Below are 23,440 nucleotides of genomic sequence, written 5' to 3'. Positions count from 1 at the left end.
AATCAACAGGTTTTAAAAAACGCATTATGGCTGCAGGTTTTACATTTTTAGCATCTAGGAAATTCTCACTATTCTAGGTATAGGCATTGCTTTATATCCCTTGGTGGTGTTGAGAAGGTACATGATGTACACACAAAATGAGCAGAATATTTAACAATAAATGATTGTTGTTTTTCTTTTAACCAAAATCTAGACGGATGTGAATTAGGAGATAATGTGGCCTAGTGCAAAGTTTCCAACTGAGTCCCCATCATTGCTTCCCTGTGTGATAGTAAGCAAGGTCCTTAATCAGCAAATACTGAGGATATAAAAATAAAAAAGTGATTATTTTCCACTTAGACTTTAAATTGTCCTTTTGGGGCAGCAGTGGGCTTGAATTGACGGTTGTGTTGCATCTACAGTTGCTAATCGTATGTCCAATCAGAAAATGGAAGGGTAAATTATTCAATATTTGTCAAGCACTATACTGTGTTACGAATGAGCACAGAAATATAATTTAACATTGCTTATCATTGATTCTCATTTTTACAGTCACTGCTTAATATATTTTGCTACAGGATAAGGACATTTAGAATAACTTTTACTGTTTTCCATTTGATGTGGGAAGTTGAAATTTCTGAGTACCTAGTCAGAATTTTTAACTGGAATGTCCCCTCACATTGGATTTTCTACTCACAGAACTCGGGGCTGGTCTGTCAAGATTGTCTGACTTCAGATTATGACGTCAATCCAAAATGGCGATGTACACTGCAAACTTTAGTGAAACTGTAGTGTTATACTGTTTATTAGCACTTCTGTCTATTTGTGTCTCATTAAATCAGTCAAAGTCACAGTGCTATCCAACCTCTGTTTGTGGACATGTTGTTGGGGTGTTTAGATGCACAAATTACTGTGTAATGCATTGTTCAGTATTCCAAAAAGTAAGCATGACAAAGGTTTTCCTGCAGGCATCTCTATTGCTTTTCTGAACATTTTACTTGAATGTGATCAACTTGGGTGTGGTGTCGTTTCAGCTCTGACATCTGACTTCTAAGGTAAATGGGGTGCAGTGAATTAAATAGGCACCTTCATACAAGGTGTTGGGCCATCACTTTCTAGTCCAAGTCTAGCAGCAGTACTGCCACAGCCATATCAATCCAGCCATCAATTTCAGGATGGTCTTTAACACCACTTATGAACCAGATCATTTTTAAAAATGATGATAGCATTGCATGGAGAACATCTTTTGTTAACTTAAAAGCTTCCACAGCCGTAGTGTCTATGATTCAATACTGGTTAGGAGTCAAAACTGCATTTTGTCAGATTATTGATTTTGATTTTAAAAGTTATACAGTATAAATTATGAAACTTTTTCATTGCATAAACTTCATGACTGTTCTGTGACAGTACCCACACTATTATTTGTATAGGCCCTTTATGGAATTATTATTTAAGGGGTAGATCAATTGGATAGATGTCAAAGTTAAAGCATTTATGACAGAATAAGATAAGGCTTATGGCTCACTGTGCATTTCTGCTGAACTGCACATCACGGCCCTTAAATATTCTTTTTAGTTGCTGTTTTTCTGTATTTCACCTAGCAGCTCTCTTTTCTTGTAGTGTCTGCAGGTTTGTTTGTAAGCCATTAACAGTTCCTCTTGTATGGATTTTACTTTAGGCAGGCACTCATGCAGCTTGGTCTTTAAGGAAGTGTGCTGTATGACAACAGCCCTGTAATCTAGTCTAATTTCTGAGAGATTGATTGTTTTTTTTCATATTCATGCAAGGTATTTAGCAACAAGAAGGATATTTAAATAATTTGTTATTAACATCTTTTTTGACTTCTGTGTTTAATTTATGTAATTGAACAATATCTGTAATTACAATCTAAACTAATCTCTTTATGCAAATCTATACAGTATATATATCATGCAAAGTTGACTGATTGATTCACTCACTCATCAAAAAAAAGGTTGAGGACTAACTCCATTTGATTGCATTGCATTTCCTGCGTGTAACTTCCTCAGTAGTCGTCAGTTGTGAACAGCCCATATTGATGATCAGATGTGCACTCTTTACTGGCCATAACCACTGAAGTGTAAAATACAGAGTTGTTGAAGTAGTAGAGATAGTTTTGGGAGATTGGCCATTGGATGAAGGCAGCAGTGGGAGGGAAAAGTCTAAAAAATGGTTTAGGGTGTTGGCTTTGTTCACAGTCCTTTCCAGCACTTGAGCTAGGAGTTACTTTAGTCCAGTAGATCTTGCCCTGTCCTTTCCAAACATCTTTCACTTTATTCTGAGTCAGATTTATTTTCCGTTTTAGTTCTGTAAGTTTCCTTTCTTTCACTCAGATTTTAATTCACCACTTTCTGTACGACCTTCAGATGTTCTTTATCACCAGATTTGAACGTTCCCTTATTCTCATTCAGGAGACATTTTAGCTTCTTGGTAATCCAGGGCTTGTTGTTTGGAAAGCTGCACACTGATTTTGTAGATACAGGAATGTCAAGACAGAAGTTAATGTAGTCTGGGATGCAGAGACGTAGTCCCTCGATATCATCCCTATGTGATGCTAACATTATCAGATACATTGCTCGCAGAACTGAACTTTTATTTTTAAAAAGGCAGTTGAGGTGAACATTTGTTTATTCAGCTTTGACTGTAATTTGTTTGCCAGGAAATTTCTAAGCACAAACATTTAGTATAGCAAGTTAATGAGCAACTGTGAGACAGAGGGCTATGAAGAGTGGCTTTGCCTAAATTAATAAAGTAGACAACTGACAGCATTTTAATATAACAAGCAAAATTAATTATCATTAAAGTGCAGCTCAATAAGATTACAAGATCTAAAAGAAAGAAGATAGGTGTATTCAACTTTTCAAGAAGAATACCATATGGATGATTTGTGCCATGATTTTATACGGATGCATTTTGCAGAGCTTATCTAACATTCTATGGATGCATTTCATGATTCATTATTTTTGCTTACTGTGCATGTTTAAATTTGAAATAATGGTGTCTAATAATGGAGCATCTACATATTTGAAATCACATTTGATAAAAACGTATCTAAACCCAAAATAGCAGTAACATTGAAGCATATAATAGCAATATAACCTTCATATGCCAGTTATGCACGACATGAGCTTAGCCACTGTTCCTTATGACACATTAGCTTCAGGAACAGTTGACATCACTGAAGCTCATACCAAATGTGGCCCAACTATCAGCTCTCTCTCAGAGTCGTTTAGTCTGTTTCTCTGAGCCATGGTAGCCAACATAATGCATATCTGGGTCTTTCCCTGTTTTCTAGGCATGTCCTGAAGTGTGATAGGATGCTATATGCTTAATTATCTCAATAATTATATCTGCTTTTAAATATTATTTAGGTAGCTGATTTACTTTAGTGTTTATTTACAGTAATCCCTCGCTATATCGCGCTTCAACTTTCGCGGTTTCACTCTATCGCGGATTTTAAATGTAAGCACATCTAAATATATATCACGGATTCTTCGCTGGTTCGCGGATTTCTGCCGACAATGGGTCTTTTAATTTATGCTACACGCTTCCTCAGTTTGTTTGCCCAGTTGATTTCATACAAGGGACGCTATTGGCGGATGGCTTAGAAGCTACCCAATCAGAGCATGTATTACATATTAACTAAAACTCTTCAATGCTATAAGATATGCATCCCGCGCGGAGCTAGATTGTTAGCTTGTCTCTGCCTCTATCTCACCCTCTCTGACATTCTCTGCGCCTGACGGAGGGGCTGTTTGCTTAAAAGATACTGACGCTCCTCTAAAAAAATGTCGCTTTATTGCGGTGCTCGGCATATTTAAAAGCACAAAAGCACACGTATTGATTTTTTGATTGTTGCTTTAATCTCGTTCTCTCTCTCTGACGTTCTCTGCGCCTGACGGAGGAGATGTGAGCAGAGGAGTTGTTTGCACAGAGGCTGTTTGCTTAGAAAATACTAACGCACCTCTAAAAAATGCCGCGGCAAACTTAAAAGCACAAGTATTGATTTTTTGATTGTTTGCTTTTCTTTGCGAGCGCTCTCTCTCTGTCTCCCTCTGAAATTCTCTGCTCCTGAAGAGAAGAAGATCTATTTGCATTCTTTTAATTGTGAGAAAGAACTGTCATCTCTGTCTTGTCATGGAGCACAGTTTAAACTTTTGACTAAAGGGTGTTATTTCATGTCTAGAGGGCTCTAATAATGTTAACAGTGTGGGAGAGTTTATAAGGGCTTAAAATATATAAAAATAACTACACAAACATATGGTTTCTACTTGCGATTTTTCGTCTATCGCGGGGGGGTTCTGGAACGCAAACCCCCGCGATCGAGGAGGGATTACTGTATTTTTATTTATTTTGGTAAAATGTTGCGATTTTCCTAAATAATATTGCAAGTTTATAAGTTATTATTGATGTTTTTATGTGTGTCGCGGCTGTAGCTGCAGTAGAAAGGAACTTGTTTACCCCTGGTTTGTCTATTCAATAAAGGCATTTATTGTGGCTAGAGGAGTTATTTATCTGCGATGCAACAGCTCTTTTTACTGTATTTCTGCATATTAAGATGGTTTTTATAACCATAAATTAGTTTTTGAGGGGCAGGTTGATTCAGACGGAGCACTACTGAAGGCCTAAGTATGAAATACACAGTCCGCCACTGATACAATGGGATCACAAAGGCCATTGAAGGGACTACTTCCTCATCCAACTATATGGATATCAAAACTCTTAAGACCTTTCGATATTTTTACTCTTGCAGTAAGGACTGTACACGTCGATGTCGATTTTGTCTTTTGATTCTGACCTGTGGTTACTGATAGTTGTTTTCCTTGTTTTATCTTCACATTGTTTTTTGAAAACATTCTTATCTTCCAGTTACCCTGTGAAATCTTGTACCTGCTGGGCATAATAATGCTGTGGAGCCTTAAGTTCCTTCAGCGTTTGCAAGAGAACTGATAGATAATTAGTGGTCTTATAACCTTTCATAATTTACATACAGAAATGTAGCCTCATATAAGCTAAAAAAAATTGCCTCATATAAGCTAAAAAAGATTAGGTAGTATATATTAAAGAATAAATAAAATAAGTGCTTTTGGGGTAGGCCCTTCTGTAATCAACTTCAGAAAATGACCAATATTATATACATATTTTTGATTTAATATACTTTGTTAATTCCCAAAGGAAAATTGTCTTTTCACATGACCTTTGGGGCTCAGAGTGAAGGGTCAGCCATTATACAGCAACCTAGGAGCAACTTTCAAGTTAAGGGCCTTGGTCTACATGACCCAATGGAGTAGGATCCCTTCTGCCAGTGACAGGATTTTGAACCTTCCATATATCAGTGCAGATCCTTAGCCCCAGAGCCACCACTCATCTTCTTTTCTCTTCACTCTGTATACCTCAGGCTATAAATATAACAGCAGGTCATATCACTTGAAGAAATTCTAGGGTGATTCTGCACTTATTGGATGTATTGATGAAGGTGTTTAGACATAGTATAGGAGACAGCTGGAGATCTTTGTTCCTTGGTGCAAGGAGAATTGTCTGCATCTCATCATGAGAAAAACCAAGAGTCTGGTTGACTTTCTCTGTACCAAAGAACCTCTATGTCCAGTCACTATTTAAGGAGTGGATGGTGGTCCACTCCTACATGTACTTGGGGGTCCACATTAGTGAAAAGTTGGACTGGTCTCAGGACATAGAGGAACTATATAAGAAAGGGCAGAACAGGCTCTTTTTCCTTGAGGGACTGTGCTCCCTTAATGTGAAATTGTTCACATCTTCTACAACTCTGTGATGGCCAGTACAGTTTTCTACACTGTTGTGTGTTGGGCTGGTAACATCACTTCAAGAGAGGTCCACTGAATCAAGAAGCTAATTAAAGGCCAAGCACAGTTCCAGAATGTGCCCTGGACTCCTGGAGGTCATAGTTATGGACACAGTTAAACCCGAGTGCCACTATGAACAATGCTGCACATCGTGTCTCTGACACACTAACACTGAGGACTTTGTTATACCAACAGCAATACGCCTGCATAATGCCTCATTGGAGTCTTTTTTTTTTTTAATTATTTTCTTTCTTTATAATCATTCTGGTGTGTGTTCAAACCAAAATGTGTGTGTATTTTTCTCTCTCTCTCTAAATAATGAGCTTCTGTAAAAAAGTCAGTTTTCCCCCATATAGTACTGCATAGAAGTTTTCAGTCACCAAAGAAAATTCTTTCTCAAGCTGGTTATCCAGGAAGTATCTGCAAGCACAGATAAACATTGATATAATAACATTTTTCAAACAATCCAGTATTTTATGTGGCCACACATAACTGAAGCAATTGGCCTTGATAGAGTGCTGTGGTAAATTTTTCCATGCTTCTTGTGGGATTTGCCACAAATGTTCTTTTAACATTGGCTTCTTTTTCTTCTTTTCCCTGTCCAAGTGATCCCACACAGCCTCAGTTATGTTGAGGTCAAGGCCCTGAGGAGGCTGATCTAATACTTTTAGTGCTCCTTTTGCAGACGTCTGCTCCAAGTGCATCTGAATTGTGTTTGTAGTGTGTTTTTGATCATTGTTATGCTGAAAAATAAAGTTTTGGCTAATAAGTCATTTTCCTCAGGCATGATGAATCAAAATCTGCACATATTTCTCAGCAACCACCATCCTACTAATATTGACCAGATCCCTTGCATTGTTGACCGTACTGCACCCTAAGTCCATGACATATTTACCATTGTGCTTCATTTGCAGACTGGGACAAATGAACTTCTGACATATACTGGCAACCATAAATATGAAATTTGGACACTTTACCCAATAAGTGTTTCTGATACTAGTCATCTCAGAAGATAATTCTGCATTTTTAGAAAATGCAAAGCATTCTTGCTACTTTTTGGTATCAGTATTTATTTTTAGTTATTTAAGTATTTTTAATAGATTTTAACATGAACATATAAAAACAACCTTAATAGCTAGCTTTTCAAATAATTTTCTATTTTGTGGCCTAAGCCTTTCACAGTGTCCTATACAAATGTTAGCACCGTCGAATTCCTTTGCATTTGATTTCCACTGAAAAAAGGAATGCTCAATAGTTAGTAGTTGTCCAACTAATTGTGCTTTTTCTTTAAACTTAAAACATTTACAAGCAGTTGAAGTATGTTTTTGAGGAATTTTTTTCCATAATGTGATTGTAAATTTCCCTAATGTCAGTGAGTGCAGTGTTTCCTGCAGAAATCTGATATAGAAATTATTGTACCCCATTTGTTGAGGACTTCAGGGTTGGTCCCCCCCTTGAAAATATTCACTGTTTTGATCACTTGACCATTTTTATTTTCAGTTGCATTTTTGTGTGGGTTAACTCAGATGTGTACTTAAATCAATTGCTTAAGCGTTCGGATGATTATTGCTAATAGTCTGGGTGAATAAAAAGCATTACAATTATATCAGTAACTACTATAAGTTAACAACTAATACATATCAGTAAACACAAAAAGGAAGTTTCAATTGTAAAATATCCAAATAATTAAAGATGACATAATAATTTAAATATGATCCTTACAGATGAACAAGTTAGCAAATCACTATATACACACTTGCATTTCATGAGAAACTACTAATTTGCAACTTCACAGTCTAATGTTAAAAAATAATTTTGTTGCTGATGTTTACCCAGTTTGAAAAATATCTGAAATTGCTGAGGTGTACTGAATGACTACCTTAATTTTATCTGCCACAAAGCACTTCTAAATTGTAGCTATGATGATGCACAAAAAAGAAGTAACAGCTAAGTGGGGCTCCATATTCATAAGATATTCTTTCTTAGCAGGTGAGCGGTTATACTTTTTAAACTTTTAAATTTTAATACAAGCAAAATGTACACAGCACATTGAAAAGCTGACAAAACAAGTAAACTGCATGTTTATTTATTTATTTTTAATTTTTATTAATTTTATTACAATCCATACAAAGCAATCAAGTTTTTACAAAAAGAAAAATGGAATTAAGAACAGATCGATCCCCACCCCTGAGAGAGAGAGCAAGCCAAACGGCATTAAATTTAAGGCTTGTAAACATACCTAAATTAATAAATTCTCTGTGCTTTATGAACTTATTTTAAAATATTACTGATTAGATCCTGCCATGTTTTGAAAAAGTCTGTACAGATCCTCTAACTGAGTGTTTGATTTTTCCAATTTCAAATAATATAACACATCAGTTTCCCACTGACTTAAAGAGGAGAGTTTGGGTTCTTCCAGTTTATCAGAATAAGTCTGCGTGCCAAAGTGTAGTGAATGCAATCACAATTTGTTTGTCTTTCTCCACTTTAAGCCCCTCTGGAAGAACCCCAACCACAGCTGTTAATGGGTTAGGAGGGATTGTGAGTCCAAGGCTGTCTGAAGGTAATTAAAATTTTTGTCCAGAATAATGTTAATTTGGTGCAGGCCCAGAACATGTGACCCAGTGAGGCTGGGACTTGGTTGCAACGTTCGCAGGTTGGATCATGCCCTGGAAACATTTTGGAGAGTTTTAGTCGAGACAGATGTGCTCGATATATAATTTTGAGTTGTATAATTGTATGCTTTGCGCATATGGAGCTTGAGTGAATTCTCTGCATTGCTACTTTCCACTCCTTTTCTGATATATTAATTGAGAGATCTTTTCCCAGTGTCCTCTTGGATCTTTGAAAGGAGGGATTGTAAAATGATTTTATATATTGTAGAGATGGAGTCTAAGTCCTTGAGATTGAGCAATATTTTTCCAGCATGGATGAGGGTGCAAGATGAGGAAAATCTGGAAGGTTCTGTTTAACAAAGTTCCTGATTTGAAGATAGTGAAAGAAATGTGTAGCTGGAATGTTAAATTTGGAATGTAATTGTTCATAGGATGCAAAGACGTTGTCTATATAAAGATCTCTAAGCAAGTTAATTCCAAATTTTTTTCCAGATATTAAAAACTGCATATGTTTGTGAAGGTTGAAAGAGGTGGTTCTCTTGCAGAGGTGCCACAGATAGAAGCTTCTCCGTCTTAAAATGCTTTCTACATTGGTTCCAGATTCTAAGTGAGTGGAGCACAATTGGGTTATTAGTGTATTGCCGATAGCGTGTGTTTATTGGAGCACAGAGCAAGGAATACAAAGAAGTACTGCAGGATTTTACTTCTATTGCGGTCCAAGCCTGTGTATGTTCTTCTATTTGTGTCCAGGTTCTTATCGCCTGTATATTTGCTGCCCAGTAATAAAACTGGAAGTTAGGTAGAGCCATGCCACCTTCTGCCTTTTGTCTTTGTAGGGTCGCTCTTTTGATGCGTGGATGTTTTGAATTCCAAATAAATGAGGTTATTGTTGAATCTAATTGCTTAAAGAATGATTTATTAATGTATATTGGGATGTTTTGAAATAAAAAGGAGCTTAGGAAGAATATTCATCTTAACAGTGTTAATTCTTCCAGCTAGTGTGGGTTGACCATCTATGCAAGTCTTGTTTAATTTTTTCCATGCAGACGGCAAATTTTGTTGATAAGAGCTTTATGTTTACTTGTGATGTTTACCCCTAGGTATTTAAACTGTTCTGCAATGATAAAAGGTAGGGTATCTAATCTAATATTATATGCTTGAGAATTCACTGGAAAGAGTACACTTTTATTCAGATTAATTCTGAGACCAGAGATCTTTTGAAATTCTGTGAGTGCTGCTAAGACTGCAGGCACAGAATTTTCTGGGTCCGATATATACAGTACCATGTCATCTGCATATAATGAGATTTTCTGTTCCAGTCCTTCTCTGCTAATCCCCTTTATCTGATCAGTATTTCGACAATGTATTGCCAGTGGTTCAATGGCAATCAAACAGCAGCGTGACAAGGGCATCCTTGTCTAGTGCCACGTTCTAGTTTAAAGTAGTCTGAGCAAATGTTGTTGATGCAAACTGAAGCTTCTGGGTTAGTATACAGTAATTTAATCCATGCACAAATGTTGGGCCAAACCCAAACTTCTCCAATGTAGTAAAAGGTATTTCCATTCAATCATGTCAATGCTTTTTCTGCATCCAATGATAATAGTATTTCTGGGGTGTTTGATTTAGTTGGTGAGTATATTACATTAAACAGGCGTCGAAGATTTGAAGATAAGTGCGGCCCCTAATAAATCCAGTTTGGTCTTGTGATATTACCGAGGGGAGCACTTTCTCCATCCTTCTAGCTATGATTTTAGAGAGTATTTTAACGTTATTCAGAAGTGAAATTGGTCTGTATGATGCACATTGTAATAAGTCCTTATTTTGTTTTGGAAAGACAGTGATTAGTGCTTGGCGAAAGGTTTGTGGAAGAGATTGGTTATCTCTGGCTTCTGTAAATGTTGCTAATAGGAGGGGAGCTAGCTGAGCGGAGAATTTCTTGTAAAATTCTGCAGGGTATCCATCAGGGCCTGCTGCTTTCCACCTTGGAGTGACTTTATAGCATCTAGTAATTCTGATAATGCCAGAGGTTTATCAAGTTCCTCCACACTAAAAGCGTCTATTTGTGGTATCTGTAATGTATCCAGAAATGCATTAGATTGTGTATTGTCTTCTTTAAACTCAGTAGTATATAGGGATTTATAGTAGTCTCTGAAAGTGTGCATTATATTTTTGTGTTCGACGATTTTATCTCCATTCGTGTTAGTGATTACGAGATTGCGTTATGACTTCTTGCTTGTGAATTTGTTGAGCTAAAAGCTTATTGGCTTTCTCCCCATGTTCATAGTAATAATGTCTGGATTTGTAAATTAGTTGTTCAGTTTCTTTAGTTGTCAAGAGGTTTAATTCCAAATGTAGAGCCTGCCTTCTCCTATGTAGAGTCTCGCTTGGTAGTCTGGCATGTTCTTCATCTATTTTAGTAATTTCGCTTTCTATCTCTGCTACTTTCTTGGCCTCGGATTTATTTCTGTGGGAAAGATATGAGATAATCTGTCCTCTTAAGAAGGCCTTAAGAGTTTCCCAGAGTATTCCTGCAGAGATCTTGGGGGATGTATTTGTCTCTAGAAAGAATTTGATTTGGTCTCGTCCGATGCGAGAGATGGACATCTAAAGTGGAGCTCCGCTAGCAGCGGTGTTATTTTTCATATTATTTGCTTATTATCCTGAGATATCCTGTATTTTTTCAACCCGAGAGGGACTGCTACAGTATATGTAAGCACATATAAACATGGCCAACAAGAAGGGGGGTCCAAAAGAATCGAAAACTAAAACTACACCCAAGCTACGATCAGCAAGCCCTAGTTCAAGATATGGCCTTTCAGAGACAGACCTGGATCAGATGGGCGAAAGTGCAGACTCCTCGGGACCACGGTCCGCTACATCGTTGCCGGCTGAGAGCGAAAAGGGGAGCGAAGGTGCGATCGTGAGTGCAGATCTGGATAGCTCGCCGATCGGAGAAGATCACCTGAAACTGGAAAGGGCCTTGAAGTCCGCGGCTGCAATTACGCAAGCCGGGAGCAGTGGGGACACCGGCTATAGCAAAGTCTGCTGCTTCATCTACGGTACAAGAAAGCACAATTGAACTGTCTGAACTGAAGGCGTTGCTCGCTGAGCTCACGCAAGATATAAAGAAAAGTGAGAAGGATTATGAGAAAGCAAGGGCAAAGGCAAGCGAAAAAATGAGACAGAAGGTTAGACAGGAATTGAAACAGGCAAATGAATGGCTGCGACAGGAATTCCAACAGGCAAATGAAAGGCTGCGTCAAGAGGTGCAACTTGAGCTTTGACAGGTGCTGGGTAAAATTGAAGAGCGCATTCCGGAAAACTTGATTAAACTGAGCACGCTTACTGATCAATTGGAGGATCTCAAGGAGACATTCACGAATTGGATTGAAATTGCCGAAAATTTAGCTGCCAGTGCTGAGGAAAAAGCGGTAAATGTCATCTCCGAATGCAAAAACCTTGGAGAAAAACTCAGAGACAGACTGGCTGCTTTGGAAGATGGGAGTAGAAGGTATAATGTCAGAATTGAAGGTCTGCCTGAGAATCGAGAAAGTTCAAACCCTGAGAAATTCGCAGCTGAACTTTTTTCTAAAATATTCGGTGACGACTTTAAAGCAGAATCTGAGATAGCTGCGACTTACCACGCACGCGGATCAAACACCGTTAAACCCCGACCAAGATCTTTTATAGTTCGTTTTGAATGATTATCATTTAAGCTAGAGGTGATAGCACTCCTCAGAAACAAGGAAGATATTATATATGAAAATAACCACATTCGTATCTTCCCTGACTCCTCTCCAGCAACAACTACTAAACGCGCAGCCTTCTACAACATTAAACAGCGCTTATGGCAAGCCAGCGTCAAATACAGCCTCTTGTATCCGGCAAAACTGAAAGTGGAATGGCAGCGTCAATTCTATGTCTTTGCTAGCAAGGAAGAAGCAGAAAAGGAATTAAGAAAACTGATCCCAGGACTATTCTGATACATAATAGTGAGTCATGGCGGTTAATGATAAAGCAAGGATTAATAATCTACTGTCTGATCTATTTGTTTTAAAATACGGGTTTTTATCAGCATATATTCTCATTATTACTTAGTATTACTAGGGCGCTATCTGTTTATGTTTTATTGTGCTTAATTATTCTTTTTTTTTTTTTCTTTTTCTTTTCTAATTATTTCATCTCTACCCTAAACGAGACTGTTCAATATCATACCCTTGGTTTATTGTTATTGCTATTACTTCATTAAGATCATCTTAATGCACTAAAATTGCTGAAGACTATATATATATTTTAAGTGCAAAACTATATATATATTTTTTGCAAAACTTTAAAGACTATATAAAGTATCTATCTATCTATCTATCTATTGGTAAGAGATATCTCTATCTTTTAACCCTAAGGCGCCGCTGCATTGGGGCTTGTTTTGCTTTGGACGTGCTCTGTCTCTGTATGTCAGAGGACTGGGACTGTGTGAAGTGGGTTTTAGCCTCACTTGGGGAGGCAAAAAGGGAGGGTGGGGGGTTAAGGGGGGGAGAGAAAGAGAGCAGGCCTGATCTATACCTAACCTATCCTCTCAATCTTTATAATTATAACTACCAACGTAATAATAAGCTGAATGGCAACAACTCTATGGGAAATAGGAAATTAAGACTGAAGCTGTCTCACTTCCAGTTAAGACTATAAAATGACATCAAAAACTCAGAATCAGTGTCTCCATGATGGGACAGTTAACTTCGTAACCTGGAATGTTAAAGGCCTGAATCACGAATTAAAGAGAAAGAAAGTACTCTCTCACCTAACAGGTCTAAATGCTAAAATAGTATTTTTACAGGAAACCCACTTAATAAGCAAGGATCAGTTCCGGCTGCAAAAAGATTGGACTGGCCAAATGTTCCATTCTAGTTTTATGAAGAAAACTAGAGGTGTGGAAATTCTCATACATAGAACTGTACCATTTGTAGCATCAGATGTAGTATTGGATCCTGAAGGGAGATATGTAATGGTCATGGGAGACTTATCTAACCGTAAAATGATTTTGATAAATGTTTATGCACCTAATGTTGATGATAAGGAATTTATACAAAATTTATTTGCATCCATTCCCAACCTGAACACGCCTAAAGTTATACAGTAATCCCTCGCTATATCGCGCTTCGACTTTCGCGGCTTCACTCTATCGTGGAATTTATATGAAAGCATAACTAAATATATAGCGCAGATTTTTCACTGCTTCGCAGGTTCTGCGGACAATGTGTCTTTTTACTTCCTGTACATGCTTCCTCAGTTGGTTTGCCCAGTTGATTTCATACAAGGGACGCTATTGGCGGATGACTGAGAAGCTAACCAATCAGAGCACGCAGTTAAGTTCCTGCATGCTGAATGCAGTGTTAACCAGGAAGTCTCGTCTCACTCATTCAGCATCAACGTGTTTCGCTGTGTAAAGAGTTGTGCTCTTTTGTGTTTATCTTTGTGCATAGTCAAACCCTTCATTATGGCTCCAAAACGATCTGCTACTGCTTCAGGGGCTGTGCTCATGCACAAACGGAAGATGTTAACGATTGCTGAAAAGGTAAATGTTTTGGATTTGTTGAAGGCTACGATTCTTTTTATTTAAAACGTAGGAAAGGAATATAAGATCTACGGCCGCAGTGTCCTTTTAACCAGGGTGCAAAATGAGTTGTAAGTGGATGTAATAAGGCAGTAGTCTGGATGGAATCTGCTTTAGGGATTTGGATTGAAGAAGAAGAAGAAGAACAACGGCAGTGCTACACAACGCCTGAAGTGGCTCCTTTAAGGGCTGTAACGCTCTCCTTTGTTGTGCAGTAAAACTAAACTCATTGTTATCGGACAAGTCGTCGTGTCATTGTTGGTGAGTAACCATAATTAATTTTCTACTTACAGTACTAGTACATGTACGTACATTTAGTGTCACTGTACACACATTTACTGTATACTATTTTTCTTGCATTGTACGTATTTATTGCTGGTGGCCTGTCTATCTTAATGGCTGTAACATATGTGATATCGGAGACACTCAATATCTTTAAAATAATATTTAGTGTTTTACTGTATACAGTATAAACAGTGTGTTTATATACATAATTTCAATGAATCTTACCTAATATCTAAGAGAATACAAAGGGATTATGCTGTATAACTCTGCGGGAAATATTTATAAACAGTGTGGGAGAGTTTATAAGGGCTTAAAATATATAAAAATAACCATACAAACATATGGTTTCTACTTTGCGGATTTTCACCTATCGCAGGGGGGTCTGGAATGCAACCCCCACGATCGAGGAAGGATTACTGTAATGGCTGGGGACTTTAATTGTGTTCTAAATCCACGGGGACTTTCTCCACAGGGGGAACGGCATCTAACACCGCAAAGATAATTACAAAGTTTATAACTGATCACAACTTATCAGACTTATCAGAGGTTTTTAAACCCAAATTCAAGAACATATTCTTTCTACTCACCAGTACATCATTGCTACTCAAGGATTGATTACTTCTTTATAGACAATAACTTCTTGCCTATGATTAAATCTTGCAAATACGATGCTATTGTTATTTCTGACCATGCACCTATGATCTTGGAGCTAAAATTACTAAGCCCCATACACTCACCCCGCAGATGGCGCCTCAACCCGCTTCTATTAGCTGATGAAAATTGTACGGAATTTATATCCAAACAAATCAAATTCTTTCTAGAGTAAACTGCATATTTAATAAATTGATATAGTAATGAGTCACTGTGCCTTTTATTTTTTTTTTTATGTTATGAAGATGCATCATACACAATAGATACAGTCCTGGCAGTTCAACAGTTGTCATGAAAGCAACGTTAAAATGAAACAATGACATAAAGTTACAGTGGCATTCGGTTTGGGGGATAAAGTAGGTGGAAACACGCACTATACTGTAATCTGAGGTTGAGTTTAACTCTTCTCAGCTTTCATAGCATGAACGTCAAAAGCAGGGGTGTAAACTTTTGGAGTGTTGGCCTGTTATTAAAGTTCCTGTGAGAAACATAGCGAATATGTGCATAACTTGGCCCTTCAACTGACTGCTATTGTTCCTGCGTTACTCCCTCTGACCTAACCCTGCAGTGCTATAGCTGGCCTCTCTAAGCATGAGTGCTCCTTGAAATATGACACACTAAACATTGCTTTTGATGAAAGATTGCTATAGTAGGAGAAAACACCTGTGCCTGTACCTTCATTTTATTTTACTAGTGAAATATTATGATAAATTTCATGTATGTAAGTGAGGAAATTCACTTGTTAAGAGAAGTCATTGTTTTGTTTTCAATGTAAACTTGAAAAGTACATAAGGCAAGGATCCAGAACAATGTACAGTTGGGTGTAAAACTTACTAAAGCCCCAAAAACAACAGGTTGTGATGCAGAAATCTTTTTCTCATTAATGTCAAAACAGTTCCTCCTTTTGTTAGTTAGTGAGATATATTTGCAGATGACATAAAACAAGGCGTATTCATAAACAACCCTGCATTACCAAAATAATTACAGGTTAACTTAGTAAAAAAATACACGTTAGGGTAGTGCCTTGAGCATGGGAAAGGTGCATTATAAATGTATTCTTCTTGTTTTTCTTCTTCATAATCTTTGCTATAAATATACCTAAACTCCCATACTATATTTTTTATATATATTATGCAAATATTGTAAAATTAAAATTGTGAAAGGAATACTCCACCCAAAAATATTTTTTTGTATGTTATTTCCCCATGTGGTTTATAGTGAAGGCTGAGAAATCATTTTAAATCTAATGTTTTTGAGGAGAGTAGAGGTCATAAACTTAGATAGAGTGGGTGTCTATGGAGAGCAACACTAGACCATTGCAAATAATTATAAAAATGTCAGTGAAAAGTTTTGATGTCACTTGTGTCACATAATCCACACATCAGGATATTCAGTTGCATGCTTACAGTGGGCAAAATATATGTGTTTTTTTGTTAAAATATTGTTAAATAAATACGAAAATAAGAACCGTGCCCACGGAGGAAGCAGATTCACATCGAGACAAGCTTTTGAATTGAAAACCCACCCTCTCCCTCATTCATTGGTCAAGAGTCCTGTCTGTGTGTGTACATTCAGTGTATGCTGAAGACTAAGGTCAGATGAGACAAAGAGCATAACATCATCTGCAGAGAGCAAAAATACAATCCTAAAGTGCCCTATCTGACTACTTCCCAAATCACAAACTGAAGAGACAAAACAACAACAACATTTATTTATATAGCACATTTTCATACAAATAATGTAGCTCAAAGTGCTTTACATGATGGAAAAAAGACAAAGTAAGAATTAAAATAAGAGAACACTAATTAACATAGAATAAAAGTAAGGGCCAATGGCCAGGGAGGACATAAAAAAAAAAAACTCCAGATGGCCGGAGAAGATAAAAACAAAATCTGCAGGGGGTCTGAGGCCACAAGACCCCCCAGCCCCCTCTAGGCATTGTACCTAACATAAATGATCAGCCCTCATTGTATTCAGGGTTCTCATGGAAGAGTTTGATGATGATGGTCATGTGGACCTCTGGCCTTTAATCCATGTACGGACATCACAGTGCTTTGATCAGGTGGTGGTGGCTCAGATCGCCACCACAGAAAACTGGAAAAAGAACAGAAAAGAGAGTAGGGGTTAGTACGGATTTTGAAGCCACTATGAATAGTAATGATAATTAATTGAATATTCAGAGCATCAGGATTAATTTAAAATGAAGTTCTGGGAAAGCCATGTTAAAGTAATGTGTTTTTTAGCAGTTTTTTTAAAGTGCTCCACTGTATTAGCATGGCAAATTCCTATTGGCAGGCTATTCCAGATTTTAGGTGCATAATAGCTGAAGGCCGCCTCACCACTTCTTTTAAGTTTTATTCTTGGAATTCTAAGCAGACACTCATTTGAAGATCTAAGGTTACAATTTGGAGTGTAAGGTGACAGACATTCTGAGATATAGGATGATGCAGATTATTTAAGGCTTTGTAAACCATAAGCAGTATTTTAAAGTCAATTCTGAATGACACAGGTAACCAGTGTAGTGACATCAAAACTGTGAAATGTGCTCGGATTTTCTTTTCCTAGTTAAGATTCTAAAAGCTGCATTCTGCACTAGTTGGAGTCGATTGATGTCTTTTTTGGGTGGTCCTGAGAGAAGTGCGTTACATTAATCTAGCCGACTAAAAACAAAAGCGTGAACTAATTTCTCAGCATCTTGCAGTGTCATAAGAGGTCTAACTTTTGCTATATTTCTTAAGTGAAAAAATGCTGTCCTAGTGATCTGATTAATGTGTGATTTAAAATTCAGGTCAGAGTCAATAATTACCCCTAAATTCTTTACCTCCGTCTTGACTTTTAATCCTAGGGCATCAAGTACATTTTTAATAACCTCATTATATCCATTATTACCAATCATTAAAATTTCAGTTTTCTCTTTATTTAGCTTGAGAAAATTACTACTCATCCACTCAGAAACACAAGTAAGACATTGTGTTAGTGAAACAGCAGAGTCGGGGTCATCAGATGCTATTGATAAATACAGCTGCATGTCATCAGCATAGCTGTGGTAGCTCACGTTATGCCCTGAGATAATCTGACCTAACAGAAGCATGTAGATTGAAAAGAGCAGCAGACCCAGGATAGTGCCTTGTGTAACACCATATAGAATATCATGTGTCTTTGAAGTATAATTACCACAACTAACAAAGAATTTTCTACCTGCCAGGTAGGATTCAAACCAATTTAAGACACTGCCAGAGAGGCCCATCCACTGACTAAAACAAACACCTTGCAGAGTCCTACTCCGTCTTCAGATATAGTTGCCTTAATCCCAAGTAGCTGAACACATTTAGTGGAATAGTTTAATCAAATTTGGTAGGTGTCTTATCTTTTTATATTGCAGGTGCTCTCAAACCTTGTTTTAAAATTCGGTACTCAATTGTTTTAATACCTGGGTAGCTAATGAAAGTTATGATACATTTACTTTCACTCATGAGCTACTTTTTGTATTCATCCTTCTTTTTCTTTTGGCTGCTCCCGTTAGTGGTTGCCACAGCGGATCATTTTTTTCCATCTCTTCCTGTCCTCTACATCTTACTCTGTTACACCCATCACCTGCATGTCCTCTTTCACCACATCCATAAACCTTCTCTTTGGCCTTCCTTTTTTCCTCTTACCTGACAGCTCTATCCTTAACATCCTTCTCCCAATATATCCAGCATCTCTCCTCTGCACATGTCCAAACCAATGCAATCTCACCTCTCTGACTTTGTCTCCAAACCTGAGTTGACTCTCTAATGTCCTCATTTCTAATCCTATCCATCCTCATCACACCCAATGCATATCTTAGCATCTTTAACTCTGCCACTTCCATCTCTGTCTCCTGCCTTTTGGTCAGTGCCACCATCTCCAACCCATATAACATAACTATTCATCCACCCATTAAATGTTTTCAAACCAGCCTGATATAGTTCAGAATCAGAGGAGCCTCAAGCATAATACATGAACCAGCTGTGGATAGGGCACCAGTTTATCTCGAGACACACTCAATCACTCTACTCAGGCTGACTGAGGCTCAATAGTTAATCTAATCTTTATGTTTATGTGATGTGGGTGGAAAACCAAAGTATCTCCAGAAAAGTCATACAGACATGGGGACAATGTCTAGACTTCACACAAAGTCTGACCATTTATTTACCTTTCCTTCCTCTATTGCAGTTCATCTGATCAGTTTGTATAATTTGTGAAGATAAATGTATTAATTTACCCCTCTTTGTGTTAGAAAAGTATGAACAAGCTTTGACTAAGCAAAGATTGAAAGTAAAAGTAGTATTTAACATTAAATTACAAAAGGGTTCAAAAATCTTTAAGTGGTATAAACTAAACTAATTAAATTGGTGCATTCCAGAAAATGATGTGCTGAAAAAGAGTAATTACATTCTTTAAATCTAAAGTGGTGTTTTATCAAGAGAATAAATATATTTTCAAGGTTTTTTGTGCTTTGTTAATTACAATATATAAATATATTTTTTGTCTTTAGGTGCTTCAGAATATTTTGGAAACAGAGAGTGATTATGCTAAGGAGCTTCAGAGCCTTCTGACAATCTATCTTCGTTTGCTGCAACCTACAGAGAAGTAAGGGACATTTTTATGCATGCTTTAAAGAAAAAAGTTGACTGGTAGCAAGAATCCAGAGGCACTTTATTTTAATATTCAAGTTTTACTGTCTTTGGTTGTTTTTAATTCTTAGTTTGTTTTTTTAATAGGTTCATTTATTTTGGCATTAATGCTGTCCACTCTCATAACATGCTGTGAAGTGGTGTGTGTAGTGCCATTCAGAGACCTCATTCTGCATATAAACTGTCTGTTGAGAAGAGTTTCCTTGCCAGAACTTTAGTTTATAAGCTAAAGGAAGAGTGATGCTTATTCTTGGCAAATTTTTCTTTTTAAAAAGACAAAGCAAAGGAAGAACAATATGAATAAGCAATAAAAGAGGAGAAATATGTGAACTCAAAAAAGGAAAAGGAAAGAAAAAAAATCAAGTGTTCAGGAAAATGGCTAGATTTATAATTTAAAAAGATAAATGGTTAGTAAAGAAGGTCAAGTTTTAAGCATCAGAAATGTAATTAACCATAACTTTGTTTAATGTTTAGGCCTATTTAACTTCTGTGACATATATGGCAAAACCATTAATTTAGTGAGGGAGCACTGTTTTATTTTCTCTAGTAGTTAGGATTAGAGAAGACCATCTTCATATAACATAGCTGTTGCTGAGGTAGTGTTGGGTAGTTTACATGAGAGTTCTGAACTGCTATCCTCATTTGGAGACTACTAGATCAAAAAAGAGTTCCACGCGTGTAAGTATCTAAAGGCCATTGGCACATACTAACTCTTTAGATATGTTGTAACCATAAAAGAAAGAAAGAAAGATAACACATAGATGAATGAAGCACAGGGAAAACAAAGGGTTTGCTACTCAGTAAGATCACCCTGGAGACTACAATACATCACCCTCAAGGCAGGAATAATTTATTTATTCCATTTGAATTAAATACAACTTTTGTTTGAAACTTTTGTTACTTTTAAAAATGTTAGCAGTATTGTCATTGTTATAGAAACCAAAAGTAAAAATGTTTAGTTTATATGTAATAATCAGATTTTTTTTTATTTGGATATTAAAAATAAAACAACAGCACCATTCAGAATCACAGTTGGGCTATTGCACACTGAAAGCATCAGATTTACTTAAAGTTATTTATGAATATCCTTGGCTTTCTCAGTATAACCTTATTTTTACATGGAAAAAGAAAAAAAAATAGTTAAATTGAATCATTTTAAGATCTGTATTCATTTTACCTGTTTTTCTTCCTGAGGCTGTGTTATGCAGTATGACCCATTTTCACCTCTTGCCTAGATTTTTCAGATGTTTTAGTAAAGAAAATCATTACAATTACTGCTATATAGATGTGCAGGAATTACACCCACAATGAAGACTTATGATAAAAAAAAAACAGTCTAGTCAGTTCTGTCGCTTTCTTCTGGAGAATGCTTGATGCTTCTCCTCAAACCCATGTTGATTATAGTTAACTAAATAAGATCCTCAATAGAAAGCAATTACCCTTTCCTCTTGGCTTGATAAAGCGGGTGCTTCTACTGTTTTTGCAACACCAGATTTAAGAAGTGAATAACATTTAATCAGAATTTGTGAAGGTGATTAATGCAAAATTGCATTTAATTCATCCTAGTGACATTATAAATATTTACATTGCCCTCCTTGATGTTTTGGACAAAGACATGTTTCCTTGATTTACCCTTCTGATCCATTATTTAAAATTACAAATCAAACAATTCAGACATCATGATTAAAGTGCAAATTGCAAACTTTCATTTAAATGGATCTGCATGCAATTTTGTCATCCTATGCAGAAATAACAAAACTTTTTCTACTGTAGTTATGGTATAGATAGACAAATGCTCTTACAGTTTTCAGTATTTTTTAAATGGCATTTTTCATGATGGGTTAGGAATTTCTTAGTTTATAATGACAACATACTCAATTTTTCCTTATAATTTAGTTTAACTTAACAATAAATTATTAGTAAAACTGAAAAAATGTGAATTCTGTAAATTATTGATTTAAGATACTAAGGTATACAAATTCTAACAAGCAGCTCAATATGCATCATGCAGAATTTAAAGCTGTTGTGGATTGTGTTTAAGTCAATAAAACATCCCTACAGAATAACTGATTTCTGTAATTATTATAGGAAATTCATTGTGAAAATCAATACTCTGGTTTTCCCTCCCACTTCTTTTTTTTTTTTTATTTTAAAACATACAAGTTAGATGACTTTGTAACTGTTAATTGTAGTTCAAATAAGAGGCTATAGTGTCACAGTGATTTCCTGACTCTTTGTGTGTTTTGCTTCAGTAGTGCAGTGTTATGGTGTGGTCCGTCTCAAAATGCTGTCAATAACATTAGCGTTAGATTAATGGAGGCACCATTGGGAAGGTGCACACGTACCGTTTATAATTTAGTCTCACCATAAAAACCTTACTTATTTAAATGCACAACCAGCCTGTTGAGCTTTGTTCTTTAGCAGTTTAATTTAAAAAAAATAAATGCCTATCCTGTTTTTGCATTTATGTTTTTGGATTGTGAAAACAAGCGACTTAAAACTTAAAGCAAAATAAACTGGTACTATTTTCTTAAAGAAAGGATATGTTTCTTGCTCAAAGTGGGCATTGTGGGATAGTTTTGACATCCTAGCGCCCTTTTCCAAATTCCCAAAGTAGCCTGTCTGTGCAATTCTGTTTCTTCATTTGTTATGTTATTATTATTAGCTTTATTTATACCCAGTTTTTCAGAAGCTCCAAAAATAAACAAATATAATAATAAAAACCAACATCAACCCCTCAAGCTCACATAATAACTTCTGGCTTGGATATTAGGGAGTTGTTGCCAATAATGGAGCTGTAGCTATCAGTAAGTTCAAAATGACACAAAAGTATCAAAGACTTACCACAATGTCCTATATATATTAGCATCTACATTTCATAGCTGCTGGAAATTAAATTAGAGAAAACAAAATGTGCATTGCAAGTTGATGCCTGTTATTTTTCACAGCCATGTCAATAGTACTAGGGTGTTGTACCATGTTAGCCATTATGAATGTAGTGAGAAGTCAAGCAAAATGACGCCTTTTATTGGCTAACTAAAAAGATTACAATATGCAAGCTTGCAAGACAACTCCGGCCCTTCTACATCTTGCCTTAAGAAGTCATTTTGCACATTAAGCGGAAGAGGATGGATGGATGGATGGAGGGCATCACAGAATAGCACAACCAATTAAACAAAATATAATCAGGAAAATAATGAGATAGTACCTGTTCGAAAATTTGCATACCCTTTGTTGTTCATACTTTGTACTGCCCCCTTCAGTATCAATGATGGGGTTCAGTCTTGTTGGATAGTTGTGGATGAGGCCCTTGATTTTCTCAAATGGTAGAGCTGCCCATTCTTCTTGGCAAAAGCCTCCAGGTCCTGTAAATTCTTGGGTTTTCTCGCATGAACTACACATTTCAGATCTCACCAAAGTGGCTCAAAGATATTGAGGTCAGGAGACTGCGATGGCTACACCAGGACCATCACTTTTTTCTGCTATAGCCACTGAAGCGTCGGCTGGGCCTTGCGTTTTGGATCATAGTCATGTTAGACACATTGGTAAAGGCACATAACTTATGAATTCTAATCTTAATGGATAAGTTCGTTAGCTGATTATAGGGCTTCTATTGCCTACACTGTGGCGTTCATTTCCTCGTAGCTAGCTTCTGCGCTGGCTTCACAGAGTTTCTCTGTGTGTGCAATGTGAATTAGTGGGTTTCGTAGGAAACTTATATGAATTTACCCCTCACAACAGTTTTTATCTTTCAGTTACTGTGACATGAATACAATAAAGAATTAACTGAATTTGACCAAT

At 36.7% G+C, this 23,440-nt stretch overlaps 1 protein-coding gene across 3 annotated transcripts in view; it reads left to right on the top strand.

Moving 5' to 3' along the window:
* arhgef7b (Rho guanine nucleotide exchange factor (GEF) 7b) overlaps nucleotides 1–23,440 on the top strand; it is a 235,691-nt gene that overhangs the window by 135,368 nt on the left and 76,883 nt on the right. For all 3 annotated transcript variants that reach the window (XM_039745898.1, XM_039745900.1, XM_039745901.1), the window contains one exon: nucleotides 19,501–19,595. In XM_039745898.1, the coding sequence (XP_039601832.1) occupies nucleotides 19,501–19,595 (95 nt within the window). The remainder of the gene's footprint in view (nucleotides 1–19,500; nucleotides 19,596–23,440) is intronic.

The sequence above is a fragment of the Polypterus senegalus genome, chromosome 2 (assembly GCF_016835505.1).
Source record: "Polypterus senegalus isolate Bchr_013 chromosome 2, ASM1683550v1, whole genome shotgun sequence".
NCBI lineage: Eukaryota > Metazoa > Chordata > Cladistia > Polypteriformes > Polypteridae > Polypterus > Polypterus senegalus.
The sequence above is the reverse complement of the archived record's forward strand: the minus strand, read 5'-3'. Positions and strand labels throughout refer to the sequence as shown.